Here is a 24,383-nt window from a genome sequence, read left to right on the forward strand (position 1 = left end):
TTTACACCCACAAGCACTCGCATCCAACATCAACATACACACTTTCACACGCACTTACACTCTTCAATGTAAACAATGCAGGCTGAAAGAGTGATTAAAAAAAGCAAAGTAGTCAGCCATCCACTGTTCCTCCCTCTTCAGCACAGGGCTCGGTCAACCATTTTCTTTTCTCTCCCTCTCAGTGCACAGCGGGGAGACCGAAGAGGAACAGAAACTGTCTACATCTTTTGGGATCAATGGAAAAACTGCTGTCCTCTCGGGCCATTTGACCAACCATCTCACATACTGCAGGTGTTGGGAGGTCAGCATACCCATTCATCCAATCCTCACTGTCATAGTAACATCACCCTCAACGTCCTTAAATGTACTGTCTGAAATGTTATATTCTTTGAAGTTATGCGATAGGAAGAGGGGGTAGAGAGAGAAGTAGAGGGAGAGAAGTTAGTGTGAGAGAAGAAAGAAACGCCAAGAATTAGTGTGACATGTTATTTTCCCATGATCCTCTGCGGTAGAGGAATAAGACCTTGTTTCACTTCCCTTGTATGGGTCAGGATGGAAAATTGATCGTCCGTTACTTAACAACACTTTCTGGCATCGTTCACGACCCTGTCCGTCGTTACATTACCTCTTAGCGCGTACAAAGTACAAGGCGTTGGTTTTAGGGTAGTACTTCACGTTCTGCTTCTTGTCCATCAAGCCCCCGAAAATGATGAGCTCACCCCTCCCTTGGACCACTGTGTGGAGGCTCGTCTCGGGGGGGCCCGTGACGGCGGCGGGGGTTCCGTTACCGTAAACCCTCCAGGAGACAAGACCGTCCCCTTTGGCTCGGGACACATCCAGAACATACATCTGCATGGGCTTGCAGTTGAGCGACTGGTACAGGGGCTTGCCCACATTCAGGCTCTGGGGCGGGTGGTGGCCAAGCCGCCGCGCGATTGGCGGGATGGTGTGTCCATCAGCGGCAACCTGTGGTGGGCTGGAGGATGAGGGGGAGGTTCCCGCTGAAGCCCCTCCTCCCCCGCTTCCACTTACTCCTGTAGCAACCCCTTGAGACAATGGATTTGAGGACGATGGCATGGATGAAGAGGACAGGTTTTTGACAGCCTCCAGGCCCCGTCTCAGGGCAGCAGGGGACACCGCCCCCGGTGGAGTGAGTGGGGAGCCAGGGGCAGGGGGAGGTGTGTGCACTCCATTAGTGCTGAGTACCTCAGCAGAAAGGGGGTGGGTGGCAGAAAGGGTAGACTCCCAGCCGTAGTCCGACGAGACAGGGGGGTGAGAGGGCGGGGAGGCAGCCTGGGCAGGGCTGGTCCTGGGAGAGGGGGACGAGCCGTTGAGTAGTGGATGGAGGGATGGAAGAGGCGGGCTGTCAGCCCCCTGAGAGGGAAATGGCTGCTGAGAGGAGGAGCCGGGGCTACTCTCTCTGGCACCCCCTCTGGCCGAGGGACGGGGTCTCAGCGTGCCCCAGCGGCCGTTCACACAGGGGGCTTCCTCAACGGCCCCCAGTACGACCCCGGCGGCTCCGCTCCTCACAGGGGAATAGGAGCGCAGGGAAGGGGGCTCCGTGCCCAAGGGAGCGGGCGAGGCACTGATGGGTGAGGGCCGAGAGTTCAGGCTGGGGCTGAGGGGCGCACGGCCAGACGGAGCCTGGGAGAACACCACCACACACTGCCCAACCTGGAGAGAGATGGAAAACAATGAAAGTAGGTTGAGTTGAAAGAAGAAATCCCATACACAACAACATCCCAACAGTGTTCACTGCTGTGAGACCAAGGCAGGATTCGACATTTACGATGGCCCGGGGCCAGTATGTGTCAGGCCAGTGGATCTCGTCAGTCATTGGCTGGACCGGGTCAGTAATTTTTCAGCGCATTTTGGTGTTCCAGCTCGACATTTACCTGCTAAGTCGCAGTCTTCCATTGAAGACCACATGTGAAAAAGTAAATCTATTTGTATGAGCAATATGATAGCCTGTACATTCAACCACACTCCTCGAGAGCCACAACTTCTTGAACAGTACAAGAGTTGATGCAGTCACACTGCACACAGAGGTGAGCAGTCCAGAGTGAAAAGAAACACTCGTCAATCCGCTCTATGAGCTTATTTCTTTTAGGGAAAGTGATTTACAAAAGTAAACCTTCAATAGTGAACAAACCAGCAACAGGCTGGCTAGTGGCTACTGTTGACAGTCTGCAAGAAGAATGCTACAAAAAGACAAGTATAATTTCTCTTGGCTGGCCTAGAGCAATGTCTCTATTGAAAAGCAGTTGTCTAATGGGTAACCTCCCATTTTCAGATGCAAAAATCTTCTTAATACTTTAGGGAAAAAATGCACTATGTAGAAGTCGCACTGCCATTTCCTGGTTGTTAAAATGAGAATAGTTTGCTTAATTTCAGTTTATATGACAAAACAATAAAGTACAGTGGAAAGCAGTGGTCACCAACCAGTTGATCGTGACCGACTGGTCGATCTCCTAGGCATTCCTAGTCGATTGCCAAATATTTCTGTAAAAAACAACAACAATAAAGCCTTGGGCTCCTCATTTTTTTTATTTGGCTCGCGCTGTTGGCGGTAGGTGCACCTGATTGAACTGCCCTGCGCGCCGGGTAGTCGACGTGTTCCCATTTTGAACCATTTTATATGTCTAAAAGGTACAACCTCTGCCTTCCAGACGGCCCGAGGGAAGCAAATCAAGTGCACTATAGGCCTACCACTGGCCAATCGGATGGCTCAGATTACAGTGCTGTAGTAACGTAGCAGGCGTAAAAGAAAGTTGATACGGTGAGATTTCAGAACTTTTAAAACCACGACTAGAGAGTGTCAACGAATACAGCAAAGAGCTGCTGTTTTTATGAGTGAGTTCATGTTTAAGTTTGTACTCAGCACTGTCAACACTTTCTATTCAACACTTTTATAAGCCATAAAATGCACGTTCTCCCTACTTCCACCCGCACTACAACCAGCACTGCAGCTGCAATGAATTAGTAGGAAAGTGTATTGATAGGCTTGCATTGTTATTATTAGCGGCTTGGATCTTTTTTTAAATATCAATGAATATTTCACTTTCTTTGGTCATAGGTGTAACATGAATTTGTGCATGAGGCAGAAATAATGCAGTGCGAGTTTCACCATCAGCCGGAAGACGGTGTCCCTTTTTGGTCAGTGTCAGTGGAGGGAAGGGAGAGCTGGGGGACATTGAGAGGAGGACCCAGTCTGCTGCCCTCTCCCTCCGCTGAGACTGACCATCAGATGCAGGCTTCCTCAGCCTAGTAATACAACAACTGATCTATTACCGGTGTGATCATATAGCCTAGCTCAAATGTTGAAATATTTTTATTTTTTTAAATGGTCTGAGAAGAACAACAACGTATTGGAAGGGCAATATGGGGTGATAATGTTTTGGGCTTATAACCCAAGCACAAATCTCATTACTACAGTAGTGTTTTTAATAGGTGACTGTTGCATAAGCTTATGTTTTCTAAGTCATGTCCCAAAACATTTTTAAGGTTGATCTCAGCTTACATTTGGACTCGGATTTAAAAAAAAGGTTGGTGACCACTGGTGTAGAAAATCATCTAAACCGCTGTAAAATATATTTACCATAACCAAAAAGATTGTATTTTCAGCTGTAGGAAGCTGGTGTACAAAACCGAAAGTAAAAGACGCAAAATTAAACTTTAGAACAGTGAGCATAGATATACAGATCTACCACGTCTTAGACTTGCTTTCAATGACAGACCTATAACCACACATTTCTATGTGAATTTGGTTGGTAGCTCATAAAGTTACAAATTGCAGATTTAAAGGAAAATACCACTCAAAACATATCTTTTGGTATTTGTTTCATTTGTCCACTGTTGATATAATCCCCAAAAGTTTTGCATGTCAGCAATCAAGTTGAAAAACTGTATTTTGAAAATGTTATATCTTGAAAACTTGATTGCTAACATGCAAAACATTTTGGGAGTTCAAAGAAGAAAAGAATGTCCTACATTGCTAAATTATATTACACAGCTTTTTAATATATACCATAGTGTAGCATTTCAATAGCTGAAAATATAGAAATAAAGCACGTCAACCTAGGCCCTGCATGACCATAATGTATTTATAAACTACCCCATGTCTGGGACAGTATAAATTGTATCCGGCCCAGTATATTTCTGAACAACATTTTTTTTTAAAAGAACATCAACAAACAAAACAGACAACACCATACGATGTTACACATGCAGCTCCAGCCCATAAAAATTCAACTCCCAAATAAAAATACAGGTAATGTTGAGATTTGGTCAAGCCTCCCACCCATCTCTCACCAACAGCCCGTAGCCAACTTCTCAAATAGCAGAGGCAGTCAAAAAGAAACACCAAAGGGTGAAGGAAAGAGAGAAGTAAGGTCACCCCACCAGTTAGTCCCATATGGCTGAGGATATCCCTGCCCATGCCTGCACTGTGGATGGCCTCGCCTTATTACATTTTACTGTTGTGGATTCCAAATGAATATATATTCTGGAAAACATTCATCCAGTAAAATTTAAGAGCCAGCCCTGATTGCACCATAACTGCAAAAAATGAAGCATTTGCGTTATGATGAGTCGTCATTCAACAGGCGCAGGCAAGGATCTGGGATAAGGTTTACCCTCACCAATCTTGACAGCGCCAAGCATATAGCACTCCATAAATGGGTGTATAAAAAGGGGTAGGGAACGTATTGAGAGCCACACATACCCTGCAGGCGGGGTGGCACCACAGCTCTGGGGCTCCATGGTCATCGTTCTCCACCCTCAACTGCTGCCACGTCCAGGGTGGGGCACCCATGTGGAGGAGCCAGGCATCCTTCAGCAGCTAGCAGGGCATGAGAGGAGGGGGGGGGGGACAGGGACGCGCAGAGTAACAACCAGCAAAACATCCGCAGACACAGATCAACTAGCATAACACCGGCAGACAGCGTTGTCTGTCCACGGAAAACAATGCAGACTCCCATTCGAGAACACAGGCACTCACCGCATTAGGGCCTCCACAGCCTCCCAGAATAAGCAGAGTCTCGTTGCCAACCACAATCTGTGAGAGAAAGGAATACACATTTAAAACAGAGAACCACTGACACAAGCCACAAAAAATGTGACTGGTAGTCTCTGTAAAAAAATACAGAGACAGACATTTTCAAAAGAAGCCGAAATATTGCATGATGGAGGTACAGAAGGGAGAAGGTGGGCGGTGAAAGTGTCATCCTGACCTGAGACTGGCCTCCTCGTGGGTGGGGGGACGGGCCAGAGATGGTGGGCTTGGACCAGGACCACTGCTCCAGATCCAGAACCCACACCTCGTTACTCCTGATCAGGGACCAGTGGAGAGCAGGGGGACACGGTGAGACAACACACACACAACTTTCAACACTGCAAAACAACTAAACCAGAGTTTTTGAAATGAAATGATTTCCTTCTACTTTCAAGACATTCACACTACTACCTTTCTGCATTGTTTCCTAACACAACAACGGTTTTCATCCCAAGTGTTTGAACTGATGTGTGTCAGGTTGTGCAATTGTAGCATCTGGTTTGGCACAGTATGGTAAAATATGCAGAAAACTCAAGGTAAAAGCTCCTCAAAGTAGTGACATACATTTGGCGTGCCCCTAGTGACCCTCCAAACACCACCATGGTGCTCCCTATGACAGAGGAGGAGTGACCGGCCATGGGCGGGGGTCCGTGGGTCGTCACGATGCAGTTCCACCTGAGAGTGCATAGAAGAGTAAGGGGTTAGTTTGATAGGAGGGGGAAAGTGGTAAAACACCAAGCACTGATGGCTAGGTAAGGCTACAGATATAGATATGGGGATAATAGGCCTTAAGAGCTTTTACACAGACAGACTTCTCATGCGTAATAACACACTGACTATCTGCCTGTATTGAGAGTGAATTGTAGACAACATGTGATAAAGCTACTCATTGGCTTCAATCTCAAAGCTGTCACCCCTGGTGAAAATACTTGAAACCCTTGTGAGTGAACAGCTGAAAGAGTTTTTATTTACTAACTCTATTTTATCAATGTACCAATCGGGCTTCAGGAAGAAGCATAGCACAATTACAGCAGCCATGAAGGTTTTACATGATATCACTGAAGCCCTTGACAAAAAAACAGCACTGTCTCACTTTTTATTGATCTCTCTAAGGCTTTTGATACAGTTGATCATGCTATACTAAGGCAGAGATTGTCAAGTGTAGGTCTTTCAGAGCATGCAGTTGCATGGTTTGCTAACTATCTGTTTCATAGAACTCAGTGCACTCAATTTGATGGGCTTATGTCTGTTAAATTGTCTGTCTTTAATGGTGTGCCCCAAGGCTCTGTACTTGGCCCTCTCTTATTCACTATTTATATAAATGATTTAGACAAAAATGTCAAAAATGCGCAACTTCATTTTTATGCTGATGATACTGTTATTTACTGTTGTGCCTCGTCCCTTACAAAAGCTTTCCAGAACTTGCAAACTGCTTTTTATACTGTTCAACATACCTTGTGTCAATTGAAGCTTATCCTCAATAATGACAAAACTAAACTAATGGTGTTTTCTAAAACAAGAAATAGACCTTTGAACCTTTCACCTATTACTACCTGTCAGGGCAAGGAGATTGAGGTTGTAACCTCATATAAATATCTTGGAATTTTAATTGATGACGGCCTCTCTTTTAAATTGCATATTCAACAACTTACAAAAAAATTGAAGCTGAAATTGGGATTTTAATTTAGGAATAAGGCCTGTTTTTCTTTTGAAGCCAGAACGAGGCTAGTATCAGCTACATTTATGCCTTTACTAGACTATGGGGATATTTTATATATGAATGCTTCCGCTCAGTGTTTGAGATCAATTGACACCCTTTATCATGGCACTGAGATTTATTTTAAACTGCAAAACCCTTACGCACCACTGCACTTTGTATACCAGGGTTGGCTGGCCTTCTCTAGTCACTGGTATACTTTTATTTATAAAGCCATTTTGGGTTTACTACCTTTTTATTTGGGCATTTTTATTGTTCAGAAATGTGGTGGTACTCTCTTCATTCGCTGGACTTTATCCTGCTAACTGTTCCAAATGTCCGAACTGAATTTGGTAAAAGGGCTTTTATGTACTCTGCACCATCGTCTTGGAACGCCTTACAAAATACTTTTAAACTGGAAGAACTTGTCCCGATTGGTATTTTTAAATCACTGATGAATGATCTTGAGACTGATTCCCTGACCTGTCAATGTTTTTTTTTTTTTTATTTTGTAATTTGCTGTTTTTGATTTTTGTTATACTCTTGTGAATGTTATGGTTTTTACTAGATTACTTGTAGTTTTTCATGTTGTTTGTCTGTAATTTTTGTAATGACTTGGTGCTGCCTATCTTGGCCAGGACACTCTTGAAAAAGAGATTTAAAATCTCAATGAGCCCTTCCTGGTTAAATAAAGGTTAAATACAATAACATTTAAAAAAGGGGCTAATTCATCTACTGGGTCTAGGTTCGCCTCTTCCACTCACCAGTTTTTGGAAGGGGAGTATGTGTGGATCTCGTCAAAGAATCTCTCTGGCTGATGCAGTGGGTAGGGGCTGGGGCGAGTCCATCCACCAAACAGCACTAGCAGGTCTTTGTACATCACCAGGGTAGCCCCCGCTTTAGGAGACGGATAGGAGCCTGTGTGGGCAAAAGGAGAAAAGAAAGAGCCTTCATACATTTCATACATACATGTCATACATACATGGGTTAGAAGTCGAGTTAAAAATTAGAATAAAAAATTATAGATTTTTTTTTTTAAATATATTTTTGATTTGTTTGTCCGATCATGTGTAAAGCACACTGACGTCAAGAAACATTCCCTTGAAACCCTTGTAATAAATAGATAGGGCAGGCAGCATCCACCCCAGGGGCTTAGGAGTGCTTACCTGAGGTCAAACCAAATTTTATTTGACACATGCTTCGTAAACAACAGGTGTAAACTAACAGTGAAATCATTACCACAACAATTAAGAGAGGAAAATACTGACAAATAATAACACGAGGAATAAATACACAAAGAGTCACGATAACTTGGCTATATACACAGGTTGTCCGTACCGAGTCGATGTGCAGGGGAACGAGGTAATTGAGGTAGATATGTATATATAGTGTATTTGGAAAGTATTCAGAACCCTTGACTTTTCCCACATTTTGTTAAGTTACAGCCTTATTCTAAAATGGATTAAGTAACATTTTCCCTCATCAATATAAACACAAAAGCGAAAAGTAAAAAAATATATAATTTTGCAGATTTATTTAAAATAACAAACACCTTATTTATATTCAGACCCTTTGCTATGAGACAAGAACTTGATTAGAGTCCATCTGTGGTAAATTCAACTGTTCAGACATGATTTGGAGAAGGAGAGATAAAACAGAGCAGCAGCGTATGTGATGAGTCAAAAGAGTTGCGCAAAGGGTCAATGCAGAAAATCTGGGTAGCTATTCTGTTAACTATTTAGTAGTCTTATGGCTTGGGGGTAGAGGCTCTTCAGGGTCCTGTTGGTTCCAGACTTGGTGCATAGGTACCGCTTTCAGTGGAGTAGAAGAGAGAACAGCCTATGACTTGGGTTGCTGGAGTCTAACCATTTTTAGGGCCTTCCTCTAACACCGCCTGGTATAGAGGTCCTAGACAGCAGGGAGCTTGGCCCCAGTGATGTCCTGCGCTGTACGCACTACCCTCTGTAGAGCATTGCGGTCAGATGCCAAGCAGTTGCTTTGATGCAGCCAGTCAGGATGCTCTCAATGGCGCAGCTGAAGAACTTTTTGAGAATCGGAGGGCCGATGCCAAATCTTTTCAGCCTCCTGAGAGGGGAGAGTTGATGTCGTGCCTTCTTCACAACTGTGTTGGTGTGTGTGGACCATGTTAATTCCTTAATGATGTGGACACCGAGGATCTTGATGCTCTTGACCCGCTCCACTACAGCCCCCGTCGATGTGGACGGGGGCGTGCTCGGCCCTTCATTTCCTGTAGTCCATGATCAGCTCCTTGGTCTTGCTTACATTGAGGGAAGAGGTTGTTGTCTTGGCACCACATTGCCAAGTCACTGGCCTCCTCTCTATAGGTGGTCTCATCATCTTTAGGTTAGGGATACGAACATCATGTTGTTAACAAATTTAATGGTGCTGGAGTCACTCGAGGCCCTGTAGTCGTGGGTCGACGGAGTACAGGAGGGGACTAAGCACGCACCCCTGATGGGCCCGTGTTGAGAGTCAGCATGGCAGATGTGTTGTTGCCATCCCTCATCACCTGGGGGGCGGTTCGTCAGGAAGTCCAGGATCCAGTTGCAGAGGGAGGTGTTCAGTCCCAGGGTCCTGTGCTTAGTGATGAGCTTGGAGGGCACTATGGTGTTGAACGCTGAGCTGTAATCAATTAACAGCATTTTCACATAGGTGTTCCTCTTGTCCAGGTGGGAGAGGGCAGTGTGGAGTGTAATAGAGATGGCGTCATCTGTGGATCTGTTGGGGCGGTATGTGAATTGGAGTGTGACTGTGTTGACGGTGTTGATTTGAGCCATGACCAGCCTTTCAAAGCATTTCATGGCCACAGATGTGAGTTCTACAGGGCAGTAGTCACTTAGACAGGTTACCTTGGCGTTCTTGGGCACAGGGACTATGGTGGTCTGCTTGAAACATGTAGGTATTACAAACTGGGTCAGGGAGAGGCATAAGCATAAATACCAACAGATACAGCAACAGACACAGTGAGCTGAAGAGGACGTTGAGTGTGTACCTGAGGCTAAAGGGCGGATCCACTCCTTGCTGTTGAGGTCAAGTCTCCACAGGTCATTGAAGGCAGCATTGCAGCTACTCTGAGTGCAGCCCCCAAACACATACATGGACTGGTTGGAGTCATAGTAGCATGCACCTGCAACACACACATACATGGTTTGAGTAAGAATTAGTTACACCTTCAACATCATGTCCCTAATACTTTACATTTCAATTGTGAAGGGTATTACTTTTTGAAAAAGCACAGTCTAGAGTTGATTATCCAGCTTATACCATGGCCATTCAACTAAATTCCACAAAGCGGTGGTATATAAACATATATTGTATACTGACTGTGTGAGAAGCGTTGAGTGATGGGTGTTCCAGGATATGGGTATGTACGACTCTCCCATTGGATGTAGCCATCCTGGACAGCCCGCAGAAAACCGTGGTAACACTGATATGCAACACCTGGGGGGGGGGAGATTGAAGACGAGTTGAGTGACTACTATGGTTTTCTGTGAACTCATAACCACAATAAAAGCAACATAATAGGTAACACGTCAGTATCTTGTAACTTATTGTTTTGATTTGACTCACTGTCCCAACTGAAAATGTGTCAAAGGTTACTGAAAATGGGATAAAGGTTACTTGGCCTGTTGTAAGTAAATAACCACTATGGGTGTCTCAAAATGTAGCATCATGGCATGCTATTGCCTACTTTGGTTTAGTGTGGTGATGGTTGTGGTGTCGTCAGAAGAAAGACATACCTTTGATGAGGCGGTACCACTGTTTACACACCAGTGCAGCGGTCTTGTGCTCCTGGTAAGGTGAAAGGAAGGACAGGATGTATTCTAGGACTTCCTCCGGCAGCTCCACCATTGTCCTCTCGCCCTCAACTAAGCCCTCTAGGTCCCGCTCTCTTCTGTTGGTCCCCATCTTCTCTTCTTCCTCCTGTGCCAATCCAACAGGCCCTGCTCCTGCACCATCTTCCTCTGTGTCCATGGCAACAAAGTATCCATCCTCACTGTCTGAGGAGCGGGACATTCTTTCTTTCTGTAGACAAAGATGGGAGAAGTCACTAAAAAGGTGAAACCAAAAACTCAAACAAGAATTGTAACTTCAATTTCAACACGTCACGTGTTTTCAGGGTAGTATTCATCATTGACAACAAGGTGGAAATACACATGGGTAATTTAGCTAGCCACTATACTAAGCAAAACATAGTAAGTTAACTATCTAACTAACTATATCATGTTTTGAGCAGCGAACGTAACGGTAACTGGTCTTGATAGCTAACGGTAGCTAACAAACGTTCTTGGATAATTGACAGCTAATTTCTATCTAGGATTTTAGTTGGTCGAAGAAAATTAAACACATTTAATTTCCAAGTAGTGCTATGCTAAATTCATGTAACTATTTCACCAAGTGGTTAGGTAGGTGGCACAATACAGTTAGCTAGCATTATGTTAGCGTTCCCCGATGTGCGCAGCCATCCTGGCCCGCCCTTGCTAATTAGAATTCCAGTCTATGGTAGGGCATCACATCTGTTAAAACTATGTGGCAAATCATGGACATTTTGCTACCAATCCGTGGAAAACTATGATAGTTACACATTTCCTGAATCTCGAGATAGTTGTCTAGCTAGTGGGATACGTTACTAGCTAGCTATATAGCTAGCTAATATTTGCAGTCAGAAACTAGAGTGTTTTCTGCCCTATTTTGGTCAGGTTTTCAGGGGCAATATTTCCTTTCCAACCATAACCCCAACAGCTATATTCACCGTAATTCTGCACGAATTCTTTTGCTGGTTTTCTATCTTTTGACGTCTCTCTTCTCATTCCCTTTATCAGCTTCTGCAGTAAATCGCCATACTCCAAGCATTCGCCATCTTCCTCAGTGGCAGCATCCTCCGCAACGCGGGAGCGCGCACGTAAATCGTGAACGAAGGAAGTAGAAACAAAAGCTGTGGTGAAGTGGATTGTTAAAAAATAGGTATAGGTCTATTGTACCAAAATACCATGACAACCAAACAAAACATATGAAATCAAATGCCTTTATTGTATTGATACCAATGTATTCATCTACACCAAGCTATTATACAACAATCGGATTGTGGACTACAGGAAACGGGGGGAGCAGCCGGTATCCCATCGACAGGGCTGCAGTGGAGAGGGTCGAGATCTTCAAGTTCCTCTGTGTCCACATCACTAAGGACTTAACAACACACCAGCACAGTTGTGAAAAGGGCTCAACAGCGCCTTTTCTCCCCCAGGAGGCCGAAGAGATTTGTCATAGCCCAGATCCTCAAGAACTTCTACAGATGCACCATTGAGAGTGGTGTCTGAGGAAGGCCCGGAAAATTGCCAAAGACCATGCCACCCCAGACATGGACTGTTCTATCCACTACCGTCTGGCAAGCGGTACCAGAACATCAGGTCTCAGACCAACAGGCTCCGAGACAGTTTCTATCTCCAAGCAGTAAGACTGCTGAACAGCTATTTCCATGGCTGCCCACCTCAACAACGGACTATCTACACTAACTCTATGCACACTCACAGGTGTCTATCCACATACTCACACACACTTACATTGACACTCCTACACATACCCCCCCCCCCCCACACACACACACACACTATAACACATGCACACACAAATTCACCATATACACTGCTGCTACTATTTATTACTTTCCTGCTGCCTAGTCACTTTTATCCTGCTGCCAAGTCACTTTTACCCCTGCCTATATTGACATAGCTATCTCAACTACCACCATATCCCTGGCACATTCCTATGGTACTTAAGTACTGACCTTGTATATAGTGTAAAATCTTGTTTTATTTATTGTGTTTTTATTTTATCTGACCTAGTATTGATTACGTGCTCGTTTGAAGATTATATTATTTCTTTACCTTAAATATGGAACACTGCATTGTTGAGGAAGAATAGCTTGTAAGTATGCATTTCGCTGTACTGTTTACACCTGTTCCACCCGGTTTACGTGAAAAATCAACTTTTATTTTATTTGAAGTAGCTGAACACAGAAGAGAACGGGCACGGGCTATGTCTATTTCTGCACCTGGATGAAGTTTAGACCAAGTTGGCATACCTAAACTAAAGGTCATTTACAATAACAAAGTTGGGACAAACTAAGTCATATGGAGAGATACGACCTGTAAACGTATAGCTACAATAACCTGTACAATAACCTGTACAACATATAGGTCCTCCAATACTCAAATCATTCAACATTGAAGTAGACTACACTTCTAGGTCAGGAATCAATGCGCGTTCCCGATGAACATATGCAATGTCGATACAGTAGAGGTCGCTGTTGATTCTGTCTTTTTTTTTTTTTGACTGCTTGTTTTTCGATTTCGCATCGGCGCAGACATCCAGCTAGCTACAGCGTGTGTTTGTATCGTGAACACTGAGCTCGTGTGTGGGTCTTGGACGCTGTAATATGGAAGATGAAGAGGTTTGCGAAAGCTGGGAGGAAGCTGCAGACAGCGGGGTGAGAAGAAATGCGATGGAATTTTAGTTTTTAGGACATGAACTGTGTTCAATAGTCAATGTGTGTGGTTGGCCTGTCAAACATTCAATGCCTTATGAGGGAACTGAAGTGAACAGCCTGTCGCCATGTCGGAGCCTCCGCTAGCTAAGGTTAGATACAGGCCCAAGTTTAGCCATTCCAGGGTATCTTAAGTTGTAAAGGCCTGGCCAGGACTACAGATAACGATATGGTTTATTTTTGTAACAGGCGGGAGTGTAAAAAGAGAGTCAACAACAATCTGGTAACGTCGTTAACTAGCGGCAAGTTATTGTTATGTAACTAACGTTAGTTGGGTAGCCAGGTTGTGGAAAGTGTCGCTAGTTAGCTAGCTGTTGTCAATCGGCTAGCAGCTAATAATTTCGACAAACTATATTTAAGCCAGTTAGGTAGTTAACTTAATAACGATACCATTTTGCAACTGTTGTGAAAATGCTTAACACTCAACTCAAATTTCAGCACTGGAATTAAATGTAGATAACTAGCTAACGTTAGTAGTTCGGCTAGCTAGCGGGCTAAGTCGAATCATGTTATGCCAAGTCTCCTTTTTTTTAACACATTTTCTCACCAGTGACTTATCACGAAAATGTATTAATTCTGATTATCTATAGATGTAACGTATTCCTTCGTTGAATAGTTAAATTAAGAAGGAAAAGGTATTTATGTTTATTTGCCTGTTTCCAAGGAAATTGAGAGAAGACTCGAAGCAAAGTTGAAGATAAGCCAGAAAACAAAGTGAGCGAAATAAAATCTAACTGAAAATCTCCAAGTAAAGATATAGCTATACAGCACAACGTATTTCTTGTTTAATACATACTCTGCCCCCTCCCTCAGGAAATCCACCATCGCCTCAGGTAGCTCCCCTATACGAACTGCCATGGTTATCCAGGATGAATCTCAACCTGCAGCCCCCCCACCTCAAATCCGAATTCTGAAGCGCCCCTCAAGTAACGGTTCCCTAGGGTCAACTAGTTCATCTAACCGCCCCACCCAGCAGCCAAAGTCACTGGCCCAGCGTGAGGCAGAGTATGCTGAGGCCCGCAGGAGGATTTTGGGGAGTGCCAGTTCTGAAGAAACACCTCAGGACAAACCCAGCCAAGAAAGGTTAGACACCTACACTCAATGGTATGGGTTATGTAAACAATCTTATTGTGCTGTTTCTCATCCACTTACATTTTGTTGTCTTTCCCCATTAGACCAGTGCGAGTGAATGCCCAGCCACAGCCAGAACCGGTTCGTCCAAACAATCACCTGATCCGCCAACCCACTGGCCCAGACGGCACCATAGGCTTCCGTCACTGCAGATAGAGTGCAGAAGGGAGAGGGGGATCCATCGTCTCCATGGGGGCATGGTGTGCAGGGGATAAAGGGGGAGGTAGCATAGTGCATGAAGAGCAGAGTGGTGGGATGAAATTGAAAAATGTAGATTATGACAAACAGAATATATTGGCCCACAGAATGAGATGAAGTATCCCTCCCACCCCTTTCTGCTGACTGTTGGCACGCTCATTGCCTTTCGCCCTCTGCCCTGTCTCCAGCCTGCGCAGAGGGTTGCAGGGAGATGGCAGAGAGGAGCTGAGTGTCAAGTCAGATCTCCTCTCTGTCCCACACTGTGACAAGGGCATTCCCTCAGGATTCCACACACTGTGATATCTCCCATGATGCATCCTGAGCTGCCCCATGCCCCTCTCCACTGTCCCTCTCCTGCTAAGGACCAGGGTCCTCCTATGTCCCGGGCATACCTGCCCTCCAGGGAAATGACAGACTGGTTCTGTGGGACTTAAAGGTGGCCAGGGGGAAGTGAAGAAGGAACCTTTCTCCGGATGTGAGTGTAGGGCCATGGATAGAGCAGGGGAGTGACAAGGTGCCACTTCGTGTTAGCATGTTCAAGCAATAATTCCGAAATCAACATGTAAGCCCCGTCTTCTGTAGTTTGACTGCCCATGCTGTATTTGTTAATATTTGTCTGTTTTGTTTTAAGTTATTTCAACAACAAAAAAACATTTTACTGTACTTATTTTTTTCTGTTTTTTTTTTTAAACATCTGGGCAGTAACTGAATGGCGAATTTGGGAAGGTTGTTAGATTAATGGTGTCTCTTCTGTTATTGCATCTTTTTTTAAATTCATGTCTGTTTTCAAAGTGGGAATGATATAGAAGAAGAAAACAAATGACAGAATGTTAGTGAAGCTGAATGTTTTATAGCGTCTTATACAGGTAGTCATTGAAAGTAGGAGCCATTCGTGAAACGATACTGTAAGTATATGTTGAGATTAGGAGGAAATAGTTTATGGATGGCCAAAAAGTAATTCTGTAAAAATGTCCACACTGTGTGGCCTTGTTGCCTCATTTGCAAAGAGAGGGGCCACATGACAGGGAGCATGAAGAAGGCCATCACTTTCTTTTGATTCAGGTTTGTTTGAAGAGGAAGCCATTGGCTGGAGGAGTGTTTTAAGCAGCACCTCTGTTCTGTCCTGTCTTTCATTCTGTCTCTCCAGGGTTGCCTTACTGGGAGAGAGGAGCACCTGCTCTTGTACGGTTAAGACATGCTGGATCAAAGAGAGTGACAGAATAACAAACTTGAGTTAGATGGAGATTGACATAAAGTTAAAATTTTTGCTTGGTTAGAAGGCAATGTTATTGTTAAAGAGTGCCAAAGTTGAAAGGAAGACCTTTTTTCCCCAGCGGAGCAACATGTCATAGCTCTGTCTATCCAATCTATCTAGTTTTGTAAATGAAATGACAAGAAACTACATCTTGGCTGTTTTAAACCATACTAAATGTGTTGACTCAAACGCCTTAAATTATCTTTGGTTTCATATTGGACCCCACAGTTACTGAGGCACCTCAGGTTAATGCTCTTGAATGCTGAGATTAAAAATAAAAAGCTTTTTTATCTCCTCCCTGTAATCCCCCTTAATCTAATTTCTGTCAATTGGCCTGCCTTAGAACCTCAGGAAAGGTGGTTTTGTTGGCCCCTCTCAGGTGGGTTTTAATGCTAGAGTGGCCAAGCAAAGTCTTTGGTCTGCTCACATGTAATCCCAGTGGTGCAGTGACTGGCTAGAATTGTTGCACAGCCTAATATGTAAAGAAAATCACACACAGTAACCTTTTTTGGGTGTGATTCGGTTCTTATTTGGCCTATACCTAGATTATGTTATGTCTGGGCCATTGAAGAGTACTCATAACCTCATCCTTAATCCTTTCTAGGGATCACTGAGCAGAGAGGCCTGGACAGGTGAAAGCAATATGGTGGAGAACCCCAGGTGGATTGTAGAAACCCCTGAGTGTGGTTTCCACACCTGTCTAGTCTACAGAGATCAGCTTGGGGAAGGGAGGGAGGAGGAGACTTGAGTCTAACCCTGGATTAATTTGATCCTCCTGAACAGGGCTAGGCTCAATTCAGTTTAATTCAGGAAGTGAATTGATATGTAAGGCTTGAATAGAAAATAGCTTTTTTATTTCTGAGGATTTATTCAGTTGGTGAATTTGAATTGAAAACTGAATTGACCCCAACGATGCGCTTGATGAGCCTGCGCAATTCCAGTAACTCAGCCATCGGATATGGGGCGACACTGAAGAGATGACGCTCCTCTCTGTCATGCGAACACAACAAACAAATCAGCCTGTAAAGATTTTTTTTAATTCCCTTTAATAAAATAATATTGAAAAGTAAAGTTAAACACAATTGCAAATATTTTTGTTTGGTGCAGAGTTTTATTTTTCTATTTTGTGAAATGGGATATGTGCATGGACTTTTAGTCAAATATTAGTGGTTTTACAGATACCAAGCATAGCTGAAACCGTCACCTTAAATGGCCCTCAATGACTACAGGAAGAATTTCAAATACATTAATATGACAGAATTTTTTGAGCAATCGTGAATATGACATTCTGCACAACCAACATAAATTGCATTTCAGAAATGCTTAATGCGACCATTGTCAATTTTGGTCAATGCCCAATGAGCTCTTTGTGTGCTTTTGAAGTTATACCTAATGTACAATTATTTTAATTATTTTATTTTCACTTAGGCTAATGCTTGAAATTATTATTCTAACCTAAACCATAGTAAGAACTCCATATATGACTAACTTTCTCTCATAGATTTTATTGAGCTGTTGTAGCTTTAAAATTAGTTTGGTGCCAGACATTTCAGATTTCCCCTTGATGTTGTGGAGATATTTAATACTCTGTCCTGTTAAAAACACAAAAAAATCTGTCTTAAACACCGCAGTAAGCACCATTGACATGCATCTTGTGTTCTTACTAACCTGATCTAGAAATGTGTGTCAAGTGTCGTCCTAATGTATATCTCCTTTGAACTGTCATATCATTGAACACTTGTGTCCTTTGTTTGTCTAGCACAACACACTACAACAGTGGTATTCAAACTTTTTCGGGGACCCCATTATTTTCACAGATTTTTCTCACGACCCCACACCAAATCAAATGACACAATGTTAAAATCAGTACATTTCTATTTTTACATCAACAAATAGCCTTCAAGTCATACCATTTTCAAAATAAAAATAAACCAAAAAATACATTAACTCAAAACTGTTTTTCAATTATCTTTCTTAAAACTGTTTGTACATTGTCCAGTACAAGAATCTGTACTCTTATTAATACATTTTACGACCCAACTAGGGGTCACGACCGGGACTTTGGATACCACTGCTCTACAATATGTGTCCAGGATGTGTTCTGTCTATTTTGTATGAATAAACTGCAGTAATTAGAAAAAATATTCTAAAAGCCATTGGCCTGTTTAGACATGGACAAACATTTTTATTTTGGCAAAAAAGTAACATTTGAGATGTAAATGTCAATAACATTTAAGTTATAGGTCATATCCATTTGTGTGCTATGTGCAGAAATGTTAGTGTTTTACTATGGAAAAATGTCCTACAAGTGAGCGCAATGGGGTAAAGTACTTATGTAAAAATACTTTAAAGTACAACTTAAGTAGTTTTTTGGGGTATCTGTACTGTACTATTTATATTTTTGATAACTTTTACTCCACTACATTTCTTAAGAAAATAATGTATTTTTGACTCCGTACGTTTTCCCTGACACTCAAAAGTACTTGTTACATTTTGACAGTGTCCAATTCACACCCTTATCAAGAGAACATCCCTGGTCATCCCTACTGCCTCTGATCTGGCGGACTCACTTATCTCAAATGCTTAGTTTGTAAATGATTATTGAGTGTGCCCTTGGCTATCCATAAATAAAAAGAAGAAAATCGTGCCGTCTGGTTTGCTTAAGGAATTTTAAATTATTATTTTCCTTTTGATACTTAAGGATATATAAAACCAAATATTTTTTAGACTTACTCAAATAGTATTTTACTGGGTGACTTTTATATTTTGAGTCATTTTCTATTAAGGTATCTTTACTTTTACTCAAGTATGACAATTGGGTACTTTTTCCACCACTGAGTGAGAGTTAGATTTTGCCCCAACCAGTAGTTCTTACAAGTGAAGCATTTTCCACCAAAAAGTCAACAATGTGGTTGTTCTCTGTGATTTCCCTGTTGTTGCTTTAGAAGACTTGCTGTCCTGAAGCATTTCACACATGGGGCACTTACAGTGCATTCGGAAAGTATTCAGACAACTTCTATTTTTCCACATTTTATGTTTCAACCTTATTCTGAAATTGATGAAATCGCTTTTTCCCCTCGTCAATTAGGACACTGTGGGTTCTTACCTGATCACTCAAAGGAACTTTCAGCTTACTGACTTCCCTGCTTTGGTCCTGTCTTTGCCCGTGTTCTCTTTGATAAGCGTGGTCGCAATATTGAAGATAGTTTGGTGAGATCTGACATGCCCCCTGAGCCCACTCAGACACTCTTGACATCTATCCCAAATGGGAACTACAAATGTAGCTCATGCGCACAGTGCAATGGCACTATAAAAACATTTTTCTTCAGACACCCACATACAGGTTGAAAGATCCCTGTTAGGGGTATCATCTCATGCAAGGCCAAGGGAGTAATCTATCTACCTGTTCATGTGGAAAAGCCTACGTAGGACAAACAAAGACAATTAAAACAACGCATAGCTGAACACCACAGCTCAATCAGGTGTAAGAACATTGACTATCCAGTAGCAGCTCACTTTGTTGAAGCTAACCATCCCATCTCCTCCCTCAAATACACAGGCATTGAGCATGTTGCTCTACCAAGGAGAGGAGGTAACATCGAGATCCTACTACTACAAAGGGAGGCTCCTATCTAAGAACATTGGCCCCTAGTGGTCTGAATATTGACTTTGATCTCAGGCCCTTGTGAACAAATTTTCCTTTATGAACAAGACTTATACATTAAGTTAGTCATTATGACACACCCCTCACTACTGTCATTGGTTACACTAATTGCACTGTGTGTCTACATAACCTGGTTCAAGTATTCATGACATTACCCTGAGGAAGGCACAGTGATGCCGAAACGTTGGTAAATACCCATTAAAACGCTGGGAGATTATACATGGAGTGTGCGACTTTCTTTATTTTGATAGTGGCTGTAGCTCTGACATTAGTCCTCCACTGTCCATCCCATTGTCACTTTCACTGTTCTGAGCTTCAGAACAGTCGGAATTTACTGTTTAGTTCTGATGTAACCCTCTCCATCAGGCTCTGTTTTGATGTTTTAGCTGCTTTAGTGAGTAGAGTCCCTCTCTGTTCTTCACAGTTTGGAGGAAATGTGAGGGCTGAGGTAGGGCTGTGGGGGTCATGACATTTTGTCAGCCGGTTATTGTCATGCAAAAGTCCCACGGTAATTGACCGTTAATTAACATAAACATGTTTAGCATCTCCAGGCCTCAACGCATCCAAGCTGCTGATGCGCTCCTTTGGAACATCTACATCTAATTAATCAATTTAATATACACCATCACAATAAATCCATTATTCATATTAGGCAGGTCTAAAGCAACATTATGATATGAAGAACATTTATTTCAGAAGAACAGAATATGAGTTTGCCTACTGTATGTTATCTGGCTCTGGGCTATGCCATAGGCTGTAGGCTTGTTCATTTAGCAGACAAGATATGCTTCTAAGTCCCATGCCGTTATTTTATATCTCCCCCCGGCACAGCCAGAAGAGGACTGGCCACCACTCATAGCCTGGTTCCTCTCTAGGTTTCTTCCTAGGTTTTGGCCTTTCGAGGGTGTTTTTCCTAGCCACCATGCTTCTACACCTGCATTGCTTGCTGTTTGGGGTTTTAGGCTGGGTTTCTGTACAGCACTTTGAGATATCAGCTGATGTAAGAAGGGCTTTATAAATAAATTTGATTTGTTTAATTTGATATTTTGATTTTATAGTAAGAGGAATATAATTGAACTTAGCTGAATAAAATAGAAAGGATATTTTTCCCATTCTGGAGCGAGAGCACATAAATACAGGTTAACAAAAATCTAAAAAACAATTTCAATGATTTTACTGAGTTACAGTTCATATAAGGAAATCACTAATTTGAAATAGATTAGTCCATAATCTATGGATTTCATATGACTAGGCAGGGGTGCAGCCATGGGTGGGCCTGGGAGGGCATAAGCCCACCCACTGGGGAGGCAGGCACATCCCACAAAAGGGCTTTATTACAGATAGAAATACTCCTCAGTTTCACCAGCTGTCCGGGTGGCTGGTCTCAGACGATCCCGCAGATCAAGAAGCTGGATGTGGTCCTGGGCTGGTTACACGTGGTCTACGGTTGTGAGTCCGGTTGGACATACTGCTAAATTCTCTAAAATGGAGTTGGAGATGGATATGGTATAGAAGTTAACATTAAATTCTCTGGCAACAGCTCTGGTGGACATTCCTACAGTCAGCATGCCGATTGCACGCTCCCTCAAAACTTCTATGGCATTGTGTTGTGTGACAACTGCACATTTTAGAGTGGCCTTTTATTGTCCCAAGTACAAGGTGAACTTGTGTAATGATCCTTAATCAGCTTCTTGATATGCCACACCTGTCACGTGGATGGATTATCTTGGCAAATGAGAAATGCTCACTGACAGGGATATAAAAGAATGTGTGTACAAAATTATAAAATAATAGTATGTTGAGAATAAAAGTGATCATTTGAAACAGGTTCTATGCTAGATTCTGAGTTATTTGCCAACTTTAGTTGTGAATGACACAAACCTTAGAATGTATTAGAAATCAAAATATATATAGGCTGCATGATGCGACTGTAGGCTATTGATGATTTGAGAAAGTCGCAAAAAAAGTGTACAACCTAATTTATTTATCTATTTTCTTTCACTCTTAATTATTTTTTACATGTATTTTCCATTTGTTTTGTTATGTGGCTAATTCCTAAAGAGGATGCACCTCTCATGGTCATGCCATAGCGGGCGCTTGAGGGGTGGCAGCATTGAAACAGGTTTATGAGACAATCCCGATGGTGTGATAGTTTCTGCTTCAGAGTGGCGCAGTGGTCTAAGGCACTGCATCTCAGGTGACACTACAGACCCTGGTTCGATTCCAGGCTGTATCACAACCAGCTGTGATTGGGAGTCCCATAGGGTGGTGCACAATTGGCCCAGCGTCTTCCGAGTTTGGCTGGGGTAGTAAATAAGAATTTGTTCTTAACTGACTTGCCTAGTTAAATAAAACATTTAAAGAAACTAAAGCATCAGGGACAACACCCCCTTCTGGGATGAGGGAGGGATATTGGAAGACAATTGTAGGTTTACTTAGAGTTAGTTGCAGCTGCAGTGCATATAGTGTGGTACAGCTACATGGGTAGATGTCATACATTGATTCTGGTAGTATTGGTAAGTATGGATAAATTCAGGGTGTCTAGCAGCTTGATCATCATGGTACCTTTTGGTAGTAAGTTTACAGGCATATATTATGGTAAGTATTATTGAAACATGGTATCTCATTATGGTAAGTGGTGAAATAAGTATAGCTAGTTATAATTGCTTAGCAGTTTATTTTTTTAAAGACGATCAGTCTTTACCTGGCTAAAAGAGAAAGAATATAATATCTATTGTTTACAGGAAACTCACTCTACAATTACAGATGAGGTTATATGGAAAAAGTACAGAGAGGGAGAAATGGGCAAAGAAACTCAAAAGGGGTGATAATATTAATTAATAACAATTTCGATCCAAATGTGCAAACTTTCCAAATAGATCTGAAAAGAAGGAGGATCATTTTAAATATGCTGTTGGGCGATAAACCGATTTTCTTTGAGCTCTACGCACAATTTCTTCAACCTCGTGGCTTGGTTTTTGCTCTGATATGCGCTGTCAACTGTGGGACCTTACATAAACAGGTGTGTGCCTTTCCAAATCATGGCCAATCAATTGAATTTACCGCAGGTGGACTCCAATCAAGTTGTAGAAGCATCTCAAGGCTCCCGAGTGGCGCACCGGTCTAAGGCACTGCATCTCAGTACTACAGACCCTGGTTCGATCCTAGGTTGTATCACAACCGGCTGTGATCGGGAGTACCATGGGGCGGTGCATAATTGGCCCAGTGTCGTTTAGGTTATTAGGGAAGGGTTTGGACGCGGTAGGCTGTCATTGTAAAATAAGAATTTGTTTTTAACTGACATACACAGTTAAATGGAAACAAGATTCACCTGAGCTCAATTTTGAGACTCATAGCAAAGGGTATGAATACTTATGTAAATAAGATTATTTTTATTTTTTTACATATCTTTATGGTGTAGATTGATGAGGAAAAACATATTTAATCTATTTTAGAATAAGGCTGTAACGTAACCAAATGTGGACAAAGTCAAGGGGTCTGAATACTTTCCGAATGCATTTGAAAAGTCATCAACAGCTTCGGTTTCAATTCAACCCAGGTTTCATAGGCCTAGGGTTTCAAGCTCTGATTGGTATAAATAATTGATAATATATATAAATCCAACATATTATGTTGGATCCATGTGTCCATTTCAACCATAAATCAAAGTTAAAGTATAGGACTAAATCAAACTTTATTAAAACTGGATTTTTGGTTGAGATGGAGACGTGAATATCAATTGTTAATTTGTAGACAAACTGGAATTAAAATCAGTGGCACAGATGGAACTATCCAAGCAGAAGATAAATCTCCTTTAAATGTTGATATTTGGTTGCATTGACAACCAAGCACAATTCAGTATTACTTTTGAAATACAATAAATAGCCTATAAACTCGTCAGCAAGTTAACATATGTTGGATTCACATATGTTGGATTCACATATCCAGCTCACCCAAAAATAAAAGTTAAAGAATGGGATTAAGTCAGTGGCAAAGATGGAGCTATCCAATCAGTAGATACATTTCCTTTTAATGTTGATATTTGGTTGTATTGTCAACCGAACACAATTCAATATTACTTTTGAAATACAGTAAATAGTCTAAAGTTAGATGCGTTACACATAGAATTTCTCCCATATGTGGAAGCTAAAATACTGGGTTGTTTCTCCCCTGTGTGGAAACTAGCTGAATTGCAACAGCACGATGCTGCATTCAAATCAAATATCACCTTCCCCCTTATCCCGTTTCACCATAACATGGCGGAGAGTCTCGCTTTACTTTCGGTTTTGGTCCACCAGCTTCAAACAGCTGTAAAAACTATATATTTTTTTATTGAAAATATATTTCACAGCAATTTAGACGGTACAATGATTCCCTACACGATTCAGTGCTTGTTTTCTCACATAAACTGAAATTGAGTGAACAGTGTAGAGCTTTAGCAACCAGGAAATGACAGAGCGATTTCTACATAGGTCATCTGGGGAGATCATCAGAATTGTTGTAATAATCTGCGCAGAAGTGACGTTGATCACTTGCACCATGTATTTTACTGTAATCTCAACTGCAATCCAAGTCATGTGGTTCTGCTATTAGATGAAGCACAATGATAACACATTAATCTGTTGTATAAATAAACATAATTTCTGACATTGTATTCCCATTTGAACTTTGTTATGCTTTTAAATGGTTGAAAGCTCAGTGATAGACATTTGGGTGACACTTAACCCAAAAATCTGTCATTGTTTTTCCATTGGAATTTGGTTGTGCTTTTAGATGGTTGAAAGCATAGTGATAACACATTGGAAATTCAACTAACTTTTG

The 24,383-nt window shown here is 42.2% G+C and overlaps 2 protein-coding genes across 2 annotated transcripts; one reads left to right on the plus strand and one right to left on the minus strand.

Annotated features, from left to right (window-relative positions):
* Positions 1-130: 130 nt before the first annotated feature.
* LOC129842571 (F-box only protein 42-like) lies at positions 131-11,673 on the minus strand. The gene is made up of 10 exons (XM_055911182.1): positions 11,524-11,673; positions 10,511-10,796; positions 10,095-10,211; positions 9,763-9,897; positions 7,514-7,667; positions 5,618-5,728; positions 5,232-5,328; positions 5,000-5,056; positions 4,724-4,840; positions 131-1,674 (listed from the first exon to the last, which is right to left on the minus strand). Exons 2-10 carry the CDS (start codon positions 10,785-10,787, stop codon positions 622-624), a joined length of 2,118 nt encoding a protein of 705 aa, XP_055767157.1. The 5' UTR covers positions 10,788-10,796; positions 11,524-11,673; the 3' UTR covers positions 131-621.
* A 1,443-nt stretch (positions 11,674-13,116) lies between these two features.
* Positions 13,117-18,543, plus strand: LOC129842821 (SUZ domain-containing protein 1-like). The gene is made up of 4 exons (XM_055911485.1): positions 13,117-13,257; positions 13,979-14,028; positions 14,128-14,397; positions 14,490-18,543. Exons 1-4 carry the CDS (start codon positions 13,207-13,209, stop codon positions 14,599-14,601), a joined length of 483 nt encoding a protein of 160 aa, XP_055767460.1. The 5' UTR covers positions 13,117-13,206; the 3' UTR covers positions 14,602-18,543.
* Positions 18,544-24,383: the final 5,840 nt, after the last annotated feature.

The sequence above is a fragment of the Salvelinus fontinalis genome, chromosome 3 (assembly GCF_029448725.1).
Source record: "Salvelinus fontinalis isolate EN_2023a chromosome 3, ASM2944872v1, whole genome shotgun sequence".
Lineage (NCBI taxonomy): Eukaryota > Metazoa > Chordata > Actinopteri > Salmoniformes > Salmonidae > Salvelinus > Salvelinus fontinalis.